The sequence below is a fragment of the Lissotriton vulgaris genome, chromosome 3_1 (genome assembly GCF_964263255.1).
Source record: "Lissotriton vulgaris chromosome 3_1, aLisVul1.2, whole genome shotgun sequence".
Lineage (NCBI taxonomy): Eukaryota > Metazoa > Chordata > Amphibia > Caudata > Salamandridae > Lissotriton > Lissotriton vulgaris.
In genome coordinates this window covers 1,240,026,216-1,240,044,689 of record NC_141689.1, presented here as the reverse complement: position 1 = coordinate 1,240,044,689, position 18,474 = coordinate 1,240,026,216, and the positions used below count along the sequence as shown (strand labels likewise).

Here is an 18,474-nt window from a genome sequence, read left to right as displayed (position 1 = left end):
TTTGTTCACGACGCCGTGATAGCCCCGGACGGAACTATCGACATCAAGGAACTATTTTTAAAGCATATTTTGATAAGTTAAGATTTTCAAGTACTGTATTGTGGATGTTTATCGTTTTTGGTCTTGTCTTAAGTATATAAAAATATTGAATATTTTTCTAAACTGGTGTGGTGTCCTTTTGTAGTGCTTACACTGTATTACTGCTGCTTATGTGCAAATGCTTTACACACTGCCTCTAAGATAAACCTGACTGCCCGTGCCAAGCTACCAAGGGGATGAGCAGGGGTTATTTTAGGAGTGTAACTCCCTTATCCTGACTAGGAAGAAGGGTCCCTATTTGGACAAAGGTGCAAACACTTGCCAACTAGAGACCCCCATTTCTAACACCCACTCACTCACAAACACACTCACACAACCAGTGAGACACTTATGCAGCTACTCCCAGACCCATAAAGACACTCACACACCTACTGAGACACTAATGCACTCACACACTCACTCTTAAAGGTTACAGTTAGGATATAAAATTAAAAAAACCTTAGAAATGTACTTTTAAATTCACCTGAAAAAAAGGGTACAGGGATGTTATAGTTAGGAAATAGAACCTAAAACACCTTAGTAATGCACTGAAAAAAACAAAGGTTACAAGGACATTATAGTTAGGCTCAGATTTCACACAGTACAAAGCCACTGAAATTCAGCAGTTATAGTTGTCTGAGCTAACTAACATACGCCCCACTATGCACTGCTTATGGGGAAACATCTGGAACAACGACTCTGGAACAACGAGTTCCAGAGTCACGCAAGCCAAACAATGACTTCCCTTAACCATGACTAAGCCTTAACCATGCATGTGCGTGGTTAAGGCTAAGTCAGTCTAGTGTTCAGGATGGGCGGGAGAGAGGAGCGTCGGACAGGAACAAGACAGGTAAGAGGAGTTCGGGAAAGTTTTCAGGGAGTGGGATGGGTATGGGATACTTTTTAGGAGGTGGGGGTATGGGGTAGTTTTTAGGGCGTCTGAAGGGTTTGGGTTAGTTTTAAGGGGTGGGAGGGATTCGGGTTAGTTTTTAGGGGTGGGGGTTCGGTCCGTTTTCGGGTGTGGGGGGTTTGGGTATTTTTAAGGAGTTCAGGTTAGTTTTTAGGGTGTGAGGGTACAGTGTAGTTTTTAGGGGGGTGGGAGTGGTACGGGGTCGTTTTTAGGGGGTGCAGATGTGGGTTAGTTTTTAGGGGGGTGGGAGGGGTATGGGTTATTTTTTTTAGGGTGGGGTAGCCACAGATGGCTGTTTACCATTAATGCCTTTACCACAAAAATGTGTGGTAAAGGAATGCGTGGTTAAAAAATCGTGGTTTAGACACGGTCGTTGTAGCAGCTGCGTTGTTAAAAAAGTTGTTGTTGAGGAACTCACTCACGACATGGTCAGTGACATTACTGATAACATCTCAAATGACATCAATGATGACATCATCTACTGAACAACTCCCATATCCACTCACACCCCTATACAACCTCAACCTCTCATACACCCGTTTAAATACCCACACAGCCAGTCACATACCCTTTCATAGACCCATACAAGTACTCACACAACAACTCACTCCTCCATAGAGCCACTCACACACCCACTCACTCACATGATTCACTCACAGAGCCACGTACTCACCATACAACTAATTACATACAAATGTATTCACTTAAACAGCCACTCATCTCACACACACTCTCCCATACAGCCTCTCAACATAGCCACTCACTCAACCACACAAGCACAAGCACTCACATAGTCACTCACACACCCACACACCCACACAACGACTTACATACCCATTCACACATCCATACAAGCACTCCCATTTCCACTCATTCACAAAGTCATTCACACAGGCACTCACTTTCCAATACAGCCACTCGCATACCAACTCACTTAACCAACTACTTACACACCCAGTCACTCACTCATATAGCCATTCAGACGCCCACTCACTCACCCATACAGTCACTCACACACCCACCCATATAGCCACGGACCCAAGCAGCCATTGACCCAGCGTCACATACCCATACAGCCAAACACACACACCCATACAGCCACTCACATAACGTCACTTACCCACACAGCTACTTACACACCCAAGAATACACCCATACACCCATACACCCACTCACACATCTACAACCACTCACACACCCACTAAACCACTCACACACCCATACAACCAATCTGACAACCGCTCACACACACCCACTCACACACACCCACAGTGCTAGTCAGACACCCAATCACTCACCCATACAGCCACTCATGCATGCACTCACACACCCATACAGCCCCTCGGGCACCCAATCACACACTGATACAGACAGTCACACAGCCACTCAGATCACATATGCTAGAAATAGTATCACTCATTAGTAGTACACTTAGTATACTAATCTAACTTTTGTAGTAGATTAGTAGATATGTTTAACACTCATAAACTTTAGAAAGCACTCAATCAATAGATGATGTCATCAGTGATGTCACTGACCAGGTCATGAGTGATGCAATATGTGAGGTCATAAGCAGTGTATTATGGGGCCGTAAGTTATAGTTAGCTCAGGTAACTATAACTGCTGAATTTCAATGTTTTTGTAAGAGTAAAATCTGAACCCAACTAGAACGTCCCTGTAACCTTTGTTTCTTTCTGTGCATTTCTAAGCGTTTTTTAATGTTGTTTCTGGACTATTATGTCCCTGCAAATTTTGGTTTTTTAAGTGTGTGTATATATATGATTCTCAGCTGGTATATATATCTCACTCACGTGGGGAAAGGTTAATACTGCACTTTCTCTTCAAATCTTGGTTGTTCACAGGGCACAGATCTTCAATTTCTTTAGCTCTTATTGAAACAATAGTGGTGGTAATGAGAGGACCTAGTAAAAAGAGTAAACAGAAAATTACAATTCACATACAGGTCTTCTCGAAGCAGCAGGTAATCTAAAAAGTAGTATACATTTAGAGAAAACAAATAAAACAAGCATTGGCATAGCCAATAGGTCGGGCCTTATAAGTGTTTTGCCATGCCGCGCCAAGTCCTGGCTTTATTTTTGAAATTTGTGAGACAGTCAGTAATACTATAAGAGTAAGACCCATCGGCATTTTTGGTAATCCTGCCCTAGATGTTTGAATAGATGACTGCATGCAGGAGTGTGTTTGCATGCAGCTCTTTGATGGCAGTTATTAGCTCACTGCGCCAGATTACTATTGTAAATTGTGAACTGCACAGTAACAAAAGGATCTCTCTGACAAAAGCAGAAATCCACAGTGCTATACACATAAAATAAACTGCTGTGATCTGCGTGGTACACATTCTTTGCAACAGTCATATTAACCCTTAAAAATGGTTACAAAAAAAGACATAAAACAACTAGTTTATAACCTGGAGAAAATTAAAAGGGCTAAACAAGCACTTTAAATTTACAAGGAGAAAATCACAGCAGAGAAAACAAGAAAGTGTGGCATTGCAGAGAAGTGTCCAATTCAATAGTCCCGTGTTTTAATCTCTCGGGCTACATTTCTTTTGGTTTGCAATGCCAAGCAAGGACATCTGCAATCTTGATTTAAGAGATCGGCAACTACTTCCTTAGCAAAGGAGTTTACTTGCAAACTAAATAGAAAACCCACAGATTTCTCCTTACACTTTGGAAAAACTAAAAGTTACAGGATATATATAAAAAGTTTTCCAAGACAAGCCCCTTGCATGAAAAAAACACACACCAGGCGCAGAAATGCAACCTAGGTTGATGAGCTTTCCATAACTTGGCTCAATGAAGGGTGAGTCCACTAGTACTATTCTCTGCCAGAGACAGTGTAAATGCAGACTGCACTTACACAGGTGCAAACCCCCTGATGTGAGTAATCAGACAGAAGCCCACTGGCTGCCCAGTCAGGTGACTGCTGCCCCACTGCAGCATTCCTTCCCTTCTGCAAATCAGGAGCAAAGCTCATAAAAACAGTGCCCTATTTTTATACGACTCATTCAGAATAGTAAAGTCATAGTGAAGTCACATGGAGCAGCACGTGGGACCATAGAGGCGATGGAAGGGCAAGTCAATCAAATAAGATTCAATGAACGTCATAATTTGGACATCAGAATTACAATGATGCACATCGTGCATTTGGTGGTGGGGGGGGGGGGGGTTAAAGGCTGCTTAACCACATTTAACAGGGAATCTAGGCAGGCCTATTAAGATGTGTATTTCACGATCGCTCGAAGCATAACGATCAACATGCTTATACGGAATTGTATTTCACATTTCTATGGCACCCTCATTCCACTGGGGTGCCCCATAACACTTTATGCCTGATCAAAAAGGAGGGATCAGATGCACGACTATGTATGGTTCAGTTACTGGAGAAATCCTTTCCAGAACTGGAAGGGTGGAAATGGCCCAAGGAAATACAAAGGGTACGCCGAGTTCTATTTAATATATGGCAGCCAGCCCGTCCAGACGCCAAACAGCGGGCATTCTTGGTCTATTTTGGTAACTATCTGCTGAGACAAAACGTGTTCGAGAAGGCTAGACCAAAAGCACAGCAGGCGGCAGATGGGTACTCATACTTCACCAGGCCAGAATTTAGCCACATCATCACAGTGATCACCCAGTTCCAGGAGAAGGGGGCACAAGCCTTCCTTCTAAACCCGGCCCGACTGAAAGTAATCTGGAAGGCTCAAACTAGATTCTTTACGTCGGAGATCAAGGTCAATGAGTTTTTAAATGCAGGGGGGAGTTGCCCCCTTTTTTTCTACTTTCTCTCTAGCTTCATGTACTTTGGGGTAGAAAACACCTGGAATCTTTTAGGAGTAATCAGGACTATTGAGTGACATTTGCATACTGACCGTTTGATCATTTTTGTCTAGAATGGGTTTTAAAAAAAAAATGTATCGTCTGCTTACGGCCTTGAGCAGGATAGATGGGGTAGGGAATCGTAGCTGAGGGAGAGGTGAGAAATGGTAGGTACATGGGAGGCATAAAGTCACAAATTTGTATTATATATGTCACCATAAGGGAGGGAACCACCACTCATCACACACAGACCTAGATAGGTCTGTTGCTTCACAAAGCAGGGAGGAGGGGTGGAGTCGAGGGTGGGGGTAGGGGTAGGGGGGAGAGGGAGGGTGGGAGGTTGGCGAGGGAGGGTAAAAAATGTCATAAAATCCAGAAAAGCAAAGTATTGTCGCAAATAAAGATGTGGACCAGAGGGAGCTTAAGGGAGCAGTTCAAGGGGCAATTTAGACACCAAGGAAGTCGCAGGCATGGGTAGGATGACTATTTGTACAGTAAATATTGGGGGGCTGAATGATAGGGGCAAGAGAGGCAGGGCAGGAGAGGTGCTGCGAGGACTAGGTGCCGATATCATATGCCAACAAGAGACTCATATCCCCTGGCAGAAGAGAGGGCTCAATGCCATCCCAGGGTACACCCAGGTAATTTGCTCATCTCAGTCCATCAATACCAGAGGGGTTGCAATTCATGTATCTAACCGGATGCCACCCATTAAGTAAACACAGTCGGATAAGTGGGGTAGATGGGCAATTGCTGTAATTACCAGTGGCTTTACAATATGTACAACCTATGGGTCAAATCTAGATGGCGCGGATCTGCTCTCAGAACTAAAAATTGAACTGGCTTCCTGGCCAACGCCCCTGATTATCTGTGGTGATTTTAATATCCATCTGGATGCATGTGGCCCGGCTAGGGGAGGGCATGAGGGGAGGAAGCCACAAGTCTTCAAAGCCCTAAAAGCACTGTTGGTTTCAAACTGGTATGCGGGATAATTGGGAATATGGAGAGATGACGGGTAAACATCTGGCATTTCGACTAAAACAAAGGGCAACAGCAAATAATATCTTAAAGTTAAGAGGGAATGATGGTAAAATAGCTACTGATCCCCCAGACATATTAAAAATAGTTACTGATTTTTACCAGGATTTGTATAGCTCTAGGGACTGTGAACCAATGACAATAGGTAAAGAAATGGAGGATATCCCCCCTCAGATTCAGGAGTTAGAAGAAGACATCTCATTGAATGAGGTCATTGAGGCATTGAAGTCGATGGTCTCAGGCCCAGATGAGATCCCGATGGAGATCTATATAGCCTTACAGATAGAATTGGCCCCTCTTCTGCTAGATTTATTTTTAGCTGTACAACAGAAGGGGATCCGGCCCCAATCCTGGCAGGAAACCAACATGGTTACCTTCCTGGGGAAGGACGCAGAGGATCAAGCTTCATACAGACCAATCTCATTGATAAATGCTGATGAGAAGGAAAATGCTACTTACCAGTATGCATCTGTTCTTGGCATGCAGACCTGCAGATTTGTACACTATGCATTAGATTGCCACCTGGTGTTGGGCTCGGATGATTGCAGGTTGTTGTCTTCTTGGAGAAGTCTTTGTAGTCACGATGTAGGTGGCTCCTCCCTTGGACAATACTGCGCAAGGGCATCGGCTCCATCCTTAGATTGTTTTTCGCCATGATGGGAAATGATGGAGTTAGTAGAGATACAGTAAGAAAAAAGGATGTCCATGCGTGTGCATCTAAGTAAGATGAGAACTGGAATGGATACAAGTCCGGGAAGGCGGGAGGGCATGTACGAATCTGCAGCTCTACATGCCAAGAACAGATGCACACTGGTAAGTAGCATTTTCCGTTCGAGGCATATGAGCTGCAGATCGTACACTATGCATTGATTGTGCAGCAGTGTCTCCCCTAGCGGTGGTCGCTTGTATCCATTGCAGTAGTCTGAAATAGTGTTCTAAGGACAGCCTTGCCTACTGCAGCTTGCTGTTTGGCTTGCAGGTCAACACAATAGTGTTTAGTGAAGGTGTGTGGTGTCGACCATGTTGCTGGCTTACATATGTCCTCCAATGGTATATTTCCTAAGAAAGCCATAGAGGCTCCTAGTTTGCGAGTGGAGTGTGCTCTAGGAGGAACTGTTAGTGTGCGTTTAGCTTTTTGATCGCAGATCTGTATACACTTTACAATCCACCTGGCAATCCCCCCTTTAGAGATAGGGTTGCCTTTGTGTGGAGGAGAGAAAGATACAAACAATTGTTTTGTCTTTCTAAAGGATTTAGTTCTATCTGTGTAGTATAGTAGAGCTCTATTAACATCTAATGTGCGTAAGGCCCTTTCTGCTACAGAGTCTGGGTTTTGGAAATACACAGGTAACTCTACAGATTGGTTTAGGTGAAAAGGTGTGATAACCTTTGGGAGAAATTTTGGATTAGATCTGAGAGCCACTTTATTGGGATGTATTTGAAAAATGGTTCTTGTATAGTGAACGCTTGTATTTCACTTACTCTTCTGAGAGAGGTGATGGCAACAAGGAAAGCAGTTTTCCATCTGAGAAATTGCAGTTCACATTTATGCAGAGGCTCAAAAGGGGGTCCCACGAGTCTCGTAAGGACACGATTTAGGTTCCATACTGGAGAAGGTGGCAGCCTGGGAGGGATTATTCTCTTTAATCCTTCCATAAATGCTTTGATTGCAGGTAGCCTAAAAAGAGACAGGTGTTGCCTGTTTTGTAAGTAGGCTGCAATTGCTGCAAGATGTAGGCGTATGGAAGAGTATGCCAAATTAGACCTTTGTAGATGTAAAAGGTAACAGATGATATTTTGGATTGAAGCATCCAGTGGATCAATGTGATTATGTTTGCAATAAATTGCAAATCTTTTCCATTTAGCGGCATAACACGCTCTGGTAGTAGGTCTTCTGGCCTCTTTAATGATATTCATGCAGTCTGGTGGTAGGTTAAGATAACCAAACTCTAAGACTTCAGGAGCCAGATCGCTAAATTCAGTTGGTTTGGGTCTGGGTGTCTGATTTCTCCATGGTTCTGTGTTAACAGCGAGGGTGTGAGCTGTAACTTCAGATGTGGAACCAGAGAGAGAGGTCTAGTAGTGTGGTGAACCACGGCTGGCGTGCCCATGTGGGAGCTACCAGTATGATCTTGAGAGACTTGTTTGAGCTTGCGCACCACTAGTGGAATGAGGGGGAGAGGCGGAAAAGCGTACGCAAATCTGTATGACCAGTTCATCCATATTGCATTGCCCTTGGACTGTGGGTGTGGGAACCTGGCGGCGAACGTTGGGCATTTTGCATTTTCGTGGGTGGCAAACAGATCTATGTGTGGGTGCCTCCACTGTTGGAAGAAGGCTGAAGAACTTGTGGATGTAGCTCCCATTCGTGAATCTGTTGTGACTGCCGACTTAACAGATCCGCTATCTGATTGTGAACCCCTGCAAGGTGTTCCGCTAACAGATATATGTTTTGCGGAATGGCCATCTCCAAATGTTCTGTGCGAGCTGGGACAGTTGCAGAGAGTGTGTCCCCCCCTGTTTTTGTATATAGTACATTGCTGTCATATTGTCCGTCCGGATTAAGACAGCTTTGTTTTGTACTTGAAGCTGGAAATTTTTGAGTGCTAAGAATATCGCTAGCAGCTCGATGGTTGATATGGAACAGCTTTTGCTGGTTGTTCCATCGACCTTGAATAGTGTGGTGTAAGAGATGGGCTCCCCATCCTGTGAGGGATGCGTCTGTTGTGAGCACTATCTGTGGAACATGCTCGAGGAATGGCCGTCCTCTTGTCAAGTTTTTGGTGTTCCACCACTGCAGAGAGCGATGCGTACGGCTGTCTACCCACACCAGGTCTGTGAGCTGACCCTGAGCCTGAGCCTGATTCCACTGTTGTGCCAGGCCTTCTTGTAATGGACGCATTTGCAGTCTTGCATGTGGTACTATGAACTATGAAGATGCAAGACGCAAGACGCCATCATGCCTATTAACCTCATGAACACTCTTGCTTGGAGAGACTGTTGGTGTTGGAAAGTGGAGACCAAGGCTTGAATGCTCTGTATCCTGGCTGGACTGGGATACGCTAGAGCTGTAGACGTGTTTATGGTAGCTCCTAGATACTGATGCACATGCGAAGGCTCTAGGTGCGACTTTGTGTAGTTGATCGTAAACCCTAATTGTCTGCTGAGTGTGTTGTACACATTGGTGGAATGACTTGGCTTTTATGAGCCAATCGTCCAAATAAGGGAAGACGTGTATCTGTTGTCTTCTGAGATGTGCTGCTACTACTGCTAAGCACTTTGTGAACACCCGTGGTGCTGTTGTGACACCAAACGGAAGGACTTTAAACTAATAGGGTTGTCCTTGTATTACAAACCGTAAGTGCTTCCTGTGAGCAGGATGTATTGGGATGTGAAAATAGGCGTCCTTTAGGTCTAGTGTTGAAAGGAAATCGCCTTGTTGCAGTAGTGGGAGCACTTGTTGCAGAGTGGTCATATGAAAATGATCTGATTGTATGTAATGATTGAGGGGCCGGAGGTCAAGAATTTGTCTCAGTGTCCCATCCTTTTTGGGAATTAGAAAATACAGCGAGTAAACCCCCTGTCCCTTGTTCCTCTAATGGGACTAGTTGAATAGCATCTTTTTGTAGAAGTGCTAGAAATTCTTGTTGAAGCAGAGTCAGGTGATCTGTAGACATAGGACGCTGCCTGGGTGGTATATTTGGGGGGGTTGCTGTAAGTTCTAGGCAGTAGCCATGTTGGATAATCTGTCTCACCCACCTATCCGTAGTGATAGAGTTCCAGACAGTCAGGAACTGTGTTAATCTGCCCCCCCCCCCCCCCCCCCCCCCCCCCCACAGGATTGGAATGCGGGTGGGGGAGCAGAGGAAAGTCACTGTTTAGTTGTGGAGGAGGAGCGATTGCTGTTGTTACTGCATCCTCTTCCTTTGTTATTATTGCCCCTGTATCCTCCTCTAAAATACCCTTTGTTAGAGGATGTTTGTGCTTGCGTCTTGAAAGATGTTGTTGTGTCTGCTCCAGTTTGTTTGGAGCCTCCTCTATAAAAGGAGCGACAAAAAGAACCTCTAGTCTGTGTGGACTGTAGAGCTTCCATTGACTTTGCAGTGTCTGTGTCTTTTTTCATTTTCTCCAGTGTAGTGTCTACTTCTGGGCCAAATAATTGGGTTTGGTTAAAAGGCTGGTTCAGGATAGTGGTTTGTACCTCTTGCAACCACGCATGTCTTCGGAGTATGGCACTAGTATTTATGGCTCTAGCAGCTGTGTCTGCGACATCTAGGGCACATTTTATTGAGGAATTTGAAATTAATGTGCCGTCTTGTATAAGCTCTGTTGCCTGATCTTTATATTGATCTGGAAGGTGTTGTAGTAGTGTCTCTAATTGGTCGTAATGAGCCCTGTCATAACGTGATAGAAGGGCTTGCGTATTTGCAATGCGCCATATATTTGTAGCTTGTGCCGCTATTCCTTTACCTGACGCATCAATAACTTTGGATTCCTTGTCAGGTGGGGGCGTTTCACCAGAAGTCTGTGAATTCGCTCGTTTTCTTGCATTGGACACTACTAAGGAATCTAATGGAGGGTGTGCTTTAATATAGGTTGAATCAGCGGGTGCAGGCCTATATTTCTTTTCTATTCATGGATTTAGTACCCTAGTGCGTACAGGATCTTTGAATATTTCTGGAGCATGCTTAATGACTCCTTTGATCATGGGAAGAATTTGAGTAGATCTGTGTGATGGCTCAAATGTATCTAACAGAAACTCCTCTTCAATGTCATCAGAATGCATTGTGACATTGTGGTAAAGAGCAGCTCTGTGTAAGAGGTGATTAAAACCAATGCTGTCTTCTGGAGGAGAAGGCTTTGACAGGTATAACTGTTGATCAGGGATATCAGGCACATTATGTGGTGGAAAAGTATAGACATCCTCATCTAGAGGATATGTATTTGGGTCCGCCTGTGGATCCTCCCCACCACCTGAGTCATACTCCTCATCAGTCTGTGGTGAATGTGATGATGCAGGCGAGGGGACAGGAGAGATTTGAGGTGATATGTAAGGAGGGACAGGAAAGGAAGGAGAGACTGGAGAGGGAGGGTGCATAGGAGAAGTTGCACAGTCCTTCTTGGCAGGAACCACAGATGGAGGTGGTGTTTCTGCTGGTCTACATGTCCAGTCTTTGGGTTTATGTAGATCTTCTTTTGTTTAGGATCTGGTCTAAACAGTTCTTCTTCCTCTACAACCTTCTTCGGCATCGACTTTTTCGGTTCCGATAGAGGTTGTTTTCGACGTTTTGCCTTGGGAGGTGTTACAGCGTCCTGTGGCAAAGCTCTCGGTGCCGAAGTTGTTCGTTTCGGTTTAGCAGGCGTGTCCGAGGGCTTAGGAACCTCGGAATCAAGCTTTGTGGGTGTTGGCACCGGAGCGGGAGTCTTCGGAGTGGAAGCTGGCCTCGTCGCCTTTGTGGCGTCGGGCGCTGGCTTTCCCTCTTTAGGTTTGGAAGTGGACGGCTTCGGAGCCGGAGCTTCTTTCGGTGCCTGTACCTCTTTAGGTTTCGGCATCAAAGGATCTTTCGCTTTTGGTGCCGAAGGCTCTTTCGCTTTCGGTGCCGAAGGGTCTTTCGACCTTGGCGTCGAAGGATCTTTGTGTTTCGGTGCCGATGCAGGTGGTGGAATCGGCACCTGTGGTTTGCTCGGTGCCGAAGCACCTGAAGGCGTAGTTGTTTTCCTCGGAGCCGAGCTCGAAGGCTGGGCTTTAGGAGGAAGTACTTGGTCTCGACTGGGCCCCTTGGGCGGAGTGCTGACCTTCGCCTTTGGCTTGGGCAGTGCATGTGGTGCAGGGGCAGAAGTACTCACGGGTTGACATGATGGAATCGAGTCATCTGAGTCCTCTGCCTCTGATATAATCTGGATATCAGGCGAATCTGCTTCCGGAACGAGCGGAACCTCGTTGTTGAAGATATCCTCCGGTGCTGGGGCTGATCTCCTCATTTCGTGTCGACGGGCCCTCCGATCCCGGATGGTCTGTGCAGGTCGACTCGTTGTGATCCGGCGATAGACAGAGGTTGCAAACCTCGTGATGATCGCTATGTGGAAATTTTGCTCGGCATACCGGGCATTTCTTGAACTGAGTTCTTTCCATGTGGTGTAGGCCGCACGGCGTCGATAGCCCCAGCGGCCCGCCTCGATGAACCGGAAACGAGTCGATGGCGTTGAAAGTTGTATTCGATGTCGATATTAGTTCTAGGAAGTTTTTGCGCTTCGAAGTTGCTGAAAAAGTTTTTCTAGCCGGAGCGGAGAAACTTTCATCCGAACCCAGTGGCGGAAAAAACAATCTAAGGATGGAGCCGATGCCCATGCGCAGTATTGTCCAAGGGAGGAGTCACCTAAATCGTGACTACAAAGACTTCTCCAAGAAGACAACAACCTGCAATCATCCGAGCCCAACACCAGGTGGCGATCTAATGCATAGTGTACGATCTGCAGCTCATATGCCACAAACATCATATTCCAAGATTAGCGCACTCAGACTATCAAGGATAATTGCTTCCCTAGTGAGCCCACAGCAACATGGCTTTATTCTGGGCAGAGGAACAACTGATCACGTCCGAAGGGTAATCTCATTATTTAACATAGCGGAAGCTACAGGCGAGCAGATGTCTTTGATATTGCTGGATGCGCAGAAAGCGTTTGACCAAGTAGAATGGGCATACCTATGGAAGAACTTAAGATCTAATGGCTTTGGCTCACGAATATTAACTGCCATCCAAGCAATATATGTTCAATCTTACGCAAAAATACAGTAATGGTGAGTCAGGTAGGGTTAAGATCGCTTGTGGCACGAGGCAGGACTGTTCGTGCTCCCCTATCCTCTTTGCACTCTATATAGACCCCTTAATTAGATCAATGCTGAACGATCAGGCAATCAAACCGATAGTGGTCAGGATTACAATATCAAAGAGTTAGCTTATGCCGACAACATTGCAGTTGTCACCCCTGATCCACTAAGAGCAATAGGAAGGATTGAAATGCTGGCTTCGGAATTTGGAAGGCAGTCAGGCTATGGTTTAAACACTGATAACACCAAATTTATCTGTGCCAGTACCATGCCATGTCAGGATCCACGGAGGATGGAGGCAGCCACATACACATACTTAGGGATAACTATTGCGACGGAAGTTGGGACAATTTGGGATATTAATTTGGACCCTCTTTTAAAACAAGCATTGAAAATGCAATAGGCCTCGCCTTTGATTAAGTTAAAGCCATTTGTTTTGCTAATGGTATTGTATAGCAAAGCAAATGGCTTTAACTTAATGAAAGGCGAGACCTATTGCATTTTAAATGCTTGTTTGTATAGCGCTTTACACCGCCATAAGAACGCTGACAGTGCTAAGGGGAACAAGCCATACGAGAATGAAAGCGGAGTCTTTTTGTCAGAGTTGCTGACTTTAAAAGTCGGGACACCTAGGTTCTAGTCAGCGTCGGTTCAACGTTCCGTGCTTCAGTAAAATCACTTAATATCAACGTGCCCAAATAAATTTTTTTTTTAAAAGCTAGGGTCGGAGAATGAGCGGTAGAGTGGGTGAATGAGCGGTAGGGTGGGAGAATGAGCGGTAGGGAGGGAAAATGAGCGGTAGAGTGGGTGAATAAGCAGTGAGGTTGGAGAATGAGTGGTAGGGTGGGAGAATGCGCGCTAGGGTGGGAGAATGAGCGGTAGTGTGGATGAATGAGTGGTAGGGTGGGAGAATGGGCGGTAGGGAAAATGAGCGATAGGGTGGGAGAATTCGCAGTAGGGTGGGTGAATGAGCAGTCAAGTTGGAGACTGAGCAGTAGGGAGAATGAGCGGTAGGTTGTTAGAATGAGCGGTAGGTTGTTAGAATGAGCGGTAGGTTGTTAGAATGAGCAGTAGGGTGGGAGAATGAGCAGTCGGTTGGGAGAATGAGGGGTAGGGTGTGAGAATGAGCTGTAGGGTGTGAGAATGAGATGCAGGGTGGGAGAATGAGTGGTAGGGTGGGAGAATTAAAGGAAGGGAGAATGAGTGGTAGGGTGGGAGAATTAACAATAGGGTGGGTGAATGAGCCGCAGGGAGAATGAGGGTCGGAGAGTGAGGGTGAGAGAGTGAGCGGAAGGGAGAATGCGCCGGAGAGTGGGAGAATGAGCGGTAGAGTGGGAGAATGAGCAGTAGGGAGGGAGAATGAGCATTAGGGTGTGAGAATGAGCGGTGGGGTGGGTGAATGAGCGGTAGGGTGGGTGAATGAGCGGTAGGGTGGGAGAATGAGCGGTAGGGAGGGAAAATGAGCGGTAGAGTGGGTGAATAAGCAGTGAGGTTGGAGAATGAGTGGTAGGGTGGGAGAATGCGGGCTAGGGTGGGAGAATGAGTGGTAGTGTGGGTGAATGAGTGGTAGGGTGGGAGAATGAGCGGTAGGGAAAATAAGCGATAGGGTGGGAGAATGCGAAGTAGGGTGGGTGAATGAGCAGTCAGGTTGGAGACTGAGCAGTAGGGAGAATGAGCGGTAGGTTGTTAGAATGAGCAGTAGGTTGTTAGAATGAGCAGTAGGGTGGGAGAATGAGCAGTAGGTTGGGAGAATGAGGGGTATGGTGTGAGAATGAGCTGTAGGGTGTGAGAATGAGCTGCAGGGTGGGAGAATGAGTGGTAGGGTAGGAGAATTAAAGGTAGGGAGAATGAGTGGTAGGGTGGGAGAATTAACAATAGGGTGGGTGAATGAGCCGCAGGGAGAATGAGGGTGAGAGAGTGAGCGGAAGGGAGAATGCGCAGGAGGGTGGGAGAAGGAGCGGTAGAGTGGGAGAATGAGCAGTAGGGAGGGAGAAGGAGCGGTAGAGTGGGAGAATGAGCGGTGGGGTGGGTGAATGAGCAGTCAGATTGGAGAATGAGCGGTGGGGAGAATTAGCAGTAGTTGGGAGAATGAGGGGTAGGGAGAATGAGTGGTAGGGTGGGAGAATTAAAGGTAAGGAGAAAGACTGGCAGGGTGGGAGAATTAACAATGGAGTGGGTGAATGAGCCGTAGAGAGAATCAGGGTGGGAGGATGAGGGTGAGAGAATGAGCGGTAGGGAGAATGAGCAGGAGGGTGGGAGAATGAGCGGGAGTGTGGGTGATTGAGCAGTCAGGTTGGAGACTGAGCAGTAGGGAGAATGAGCGGTAGGTTGTTAGAATGAGCAGTAGGGTGGGAGAATGAGCAGTAGGTTGGGAGAATGAGCAGTAGGTTGGGAGAATGAGGGGTATGGTGTGAGAATGAGCTGTAGGGTGTGAGAATGAGCTGTAGGGTGGGAGAATGAGTGGTAGGGTGGGAGAATTAAAGGTAGGGAGAATGAATGAATGAATACCTTCTTCTATAGCGCATGGCTACTCTTGAGCATCCCAGCGCTGTAAGACAAAGGAAAATAAAGACACTATTGGAAAAGGTGTGTCTTTAAGCGCTTCCTGAAAGCAAGGTGGTTTGACTCATGCCTGATGACATCTGGGAGTGCGTTCCATTCTTTAGCTGCATGCACAGAAAGCCGACGGCCATCCTTCCGGGCCAGCTTCATCCTGGGAACTACCAGCAATTTCCGCTGGTTGGATCTCAAAGATCTCACTGATTGGTGGCGACGAAAGAGGGGATCCAGAATAGGCGGGCCAGCACCATGGATGGACTTATGCGCCAGGCACATGGTCTTAAATGTAATCCTTCCCTTGATGGATAGCCAGTGCAGGGATTGAAGTGCGGCTTTCGCTGAACATCTTTTGGGGACTTTCATGAGCAGTCGAGCAGCACAATTCTGTACAGATTGCAGAATTTCTATGGTGCCGACTGGGGGCCCCATATAGACGGCGTTTGCATAATCCAGCCGTGACATAATCAGCGACTGGACTAGCAGTCTTCTGGCTTCGAATGGCAGAAGGTCTAACACTTTTTTTAAGACTCTCAGCAGCCCGTAACAGGTTGCGGCTACCTTTTTTGCCTGGTAGTGAAATCCTAGGGAGGAATCTAACCAGATCCCCAGGCTTTTTATATGAGTCTTAGGTGCTGGGGGGGGTCCTAGGCAGTGAGGCCACCAAGGGTCAAGATTAATTGGGGCTTTGTAACCCAGGAGCATGATGTCCGTTTTGGCCCCATTTAGCTTTAAAAAGGAGGAGGTCATCCATTCCAGAACCTTGGTGAGACACGGGGTCAGATTGTTGATCCCCTGATTTACAACATCGTTCCTCACCAAGGAAACCACCAGCTGCGTGTCATCGGCGTAGGTAACGAGTTGGATTCCCCAGGGAAGAACCACCTCAGCCAAAGGTCTCGTATAGATATTAAACAGAGTTGGGCTGAGGGAGGAGCCCTGGGGAACGCCGTGATTCAGTTGCAGCTGGCTGGATGACACCTCTCCCTCAAAGACAGAGAAGCTTCTGTCTGATAAGAAAGAATGGAGCCATTTGATAGCCACTCCTGAGACTCCTGTAAGATGCAGCCGATGCAGCAAAAGAGAGTGGTTTACTGTATCGAAAGCTGCGCTGAGGTCCAACAGGACCACCGCAGCACAGCCTCCTGCATCCACAATACCCCTAACTGCCTCCACTACTGCTACCAGGGCTGTCTCTGTTCCTTGTTTTGCTCTGAACCCGGTCTGGGTGGGGTGTAATCCTTCCGTGGATTCAATAAAGGAAGATAGGACCTGATTCACATATTTTTCAGCTATTTTGCTGATAGTTGGTAATAGTGAGATGGGCCTATAGTTGGCCAAGTCTTCAGGGTCTAAGCTAGGTTTCTTGAGCAAAGCTCTGACCTTAGCCTTCTTCCACTTGGGGGGCACTACACCGGAGGCCAGAGACGCGTTAATGACCTGCGTTATCACAGGGCATACTGTCCCTGATACCTGTTTAAGAACTGCCGGGGGAGCAGCATCTAACGGGGAGCCAGATTTAAGATTACTAAGGAGACTATCCACTTCAGCCAGATCCAATGGAGGGAAGGCTTTGAGATCTACAGATGGGTTAGAGTCTATGTCCAGGTCCCCCTTTTTTCCACTCTTCCAATTGTCTGGGGTATCTGTCACTGGTGCAAAGCCGGAATAGATGTTAGACACCTTAGATGCGAAAAAGATAGCTAACTCATCACAGTGTTTCTGTGGATTCAGGACAGGACTGATAGTCCTGGGTGTGGTTGCCAGGGATTGAAAGATTTTAAAAATTTCCCTGGGGGCGTTAGCTGCTTCCGCAATTTTGCTCTGATAGTATGCGGCTTGTGTGGTTTTTATTAGCTTTTTGTAGGATCTCAGAGATGACCTATATTCATTTTTCGCAGCAACTGCGTAGTTCTTTCTCCACTTCCTTTCCGCACGTTTACACAGTTGTTTGTGTTCCTTAAGTTCCCTGGAATACCATGGTTGTTTATTGGGACCCTCTCTATGCCGTAGCTCTTTTTTTGGCAGAATAGGATCTAGTGTGGAGTTGATCCACTGATCAAAGGCTTCATTAGCTGCAACCGGGTCCTCATGGGGGGCGGGCGGACAGCTTTTCAGGGCTGCCTCCCATTTTTCAGTTGGTAATCTAGACCATACTCGACTAACCTTCTTTAGAATGGAGGCCTTGTGGGTCTGTGTTACTGGAGACCACATGAAGGACAGTAGTGCATGGTCTGACCATGGTACAAAACTGGGCTGAGCGCATACTATATTTCCAAGATTGGTGAAGAAGTGGTCTAATAGGTGCCCACCTATATGAGTGGGACTGTCCACGATTTGTTCCAGGTGCACCACTCTCAGGGTATCCAACAGGCATTGCGATGGCATGGCATTGACTTCATCCAGGTGAACATTAAGGTCACCCAAGATGGTAAAATTAGGGGTACTACTGATGACGAGAGAGATCTTATCTAAAAGATTGTTGCAGAAATCATGGGAATCGCCTGGGGGTCTATAAACCAGGATCCCAGAAAAGGTGCAGGTGGGTGAGAAGGATATAGAAAAACCAATACTCTCACAGTCCATAAGTGGACTCTCCGAGGTTCTACATCTGAAGTTGTTTTTATAAATAATCGCCACACCTCCTCCTCGACCGGACATACGGTCCTGTCTAGCAATGGAGTACTTGGGTGGTAGCGCTTGCACTAAGTGTGGGTCTGAGTCATCAGTCAGCCATGTCTCAGTTAAAAATAGAACGTCAAAATCTCGTTCGTCCAGGAGCAAGTTGATTTCAGTGGTATGCCTTGGAAGAGAGCGACAATTAATCAGGACGAGTGAAAAACTATCTATATTGCAGCTCCTGGGGTTAAGAGGCTTGCAGTAGGGACATGGGGCCGCTACCTCCTCTAAAAGTATATCCCCAGGGCAAATATCCCTAGCCCTTCCTCTAAATGATCTGAGAAGTTCTCCACTGTAACTTACGCTGGTATGAAGGGTAGGCACGGACGGGCACAGACGGGCTCTCCTTAGGCGCTCCTTTGGCGCGGTATGGCGCGTCCACAAACGCGTACGCTAGCGCGTAGGATAACCGTTTCAATATATGCGCTTCAGCGCCGCGTGAACCAGCCCTGCCTCGCAACAACTAGCGCGGCAACCTCGTCCTCGCTCAAGATGGCCGCTAAGTTGAATCGGCCCCTGTGGGTCCCGAGAATCCAATGCCCAACTCG

At 46.6% G+C, this 18,474-nt stretch overlaps 1 protein-coding gene across 2 annotated transcripts in view; it reads right to left on the bottom strand.

Annotated features, from left to right (window-relative positions):
- The window catches only part of LOC147727720 (uncharacterized), a 155,724-nt gene that overhangs the window by 47,951 nt on the left and 89,299 nt on the right, over positions 1 to 18,474 (bottom strand). For both annotated transcript variants that reach the window (XM_086961715.1, XM_086961714.1), the window contains exon 3: positions 2,800 to 2,910. In XM_086961715.1, the coding sequence (XP_086817841.1) occupies positions 2,800 to 2,910 (111 nt within the window). The remainder of the gene's footprint in view (positions 1 to 2,799; positions 2,911 to 18,474) is intronic.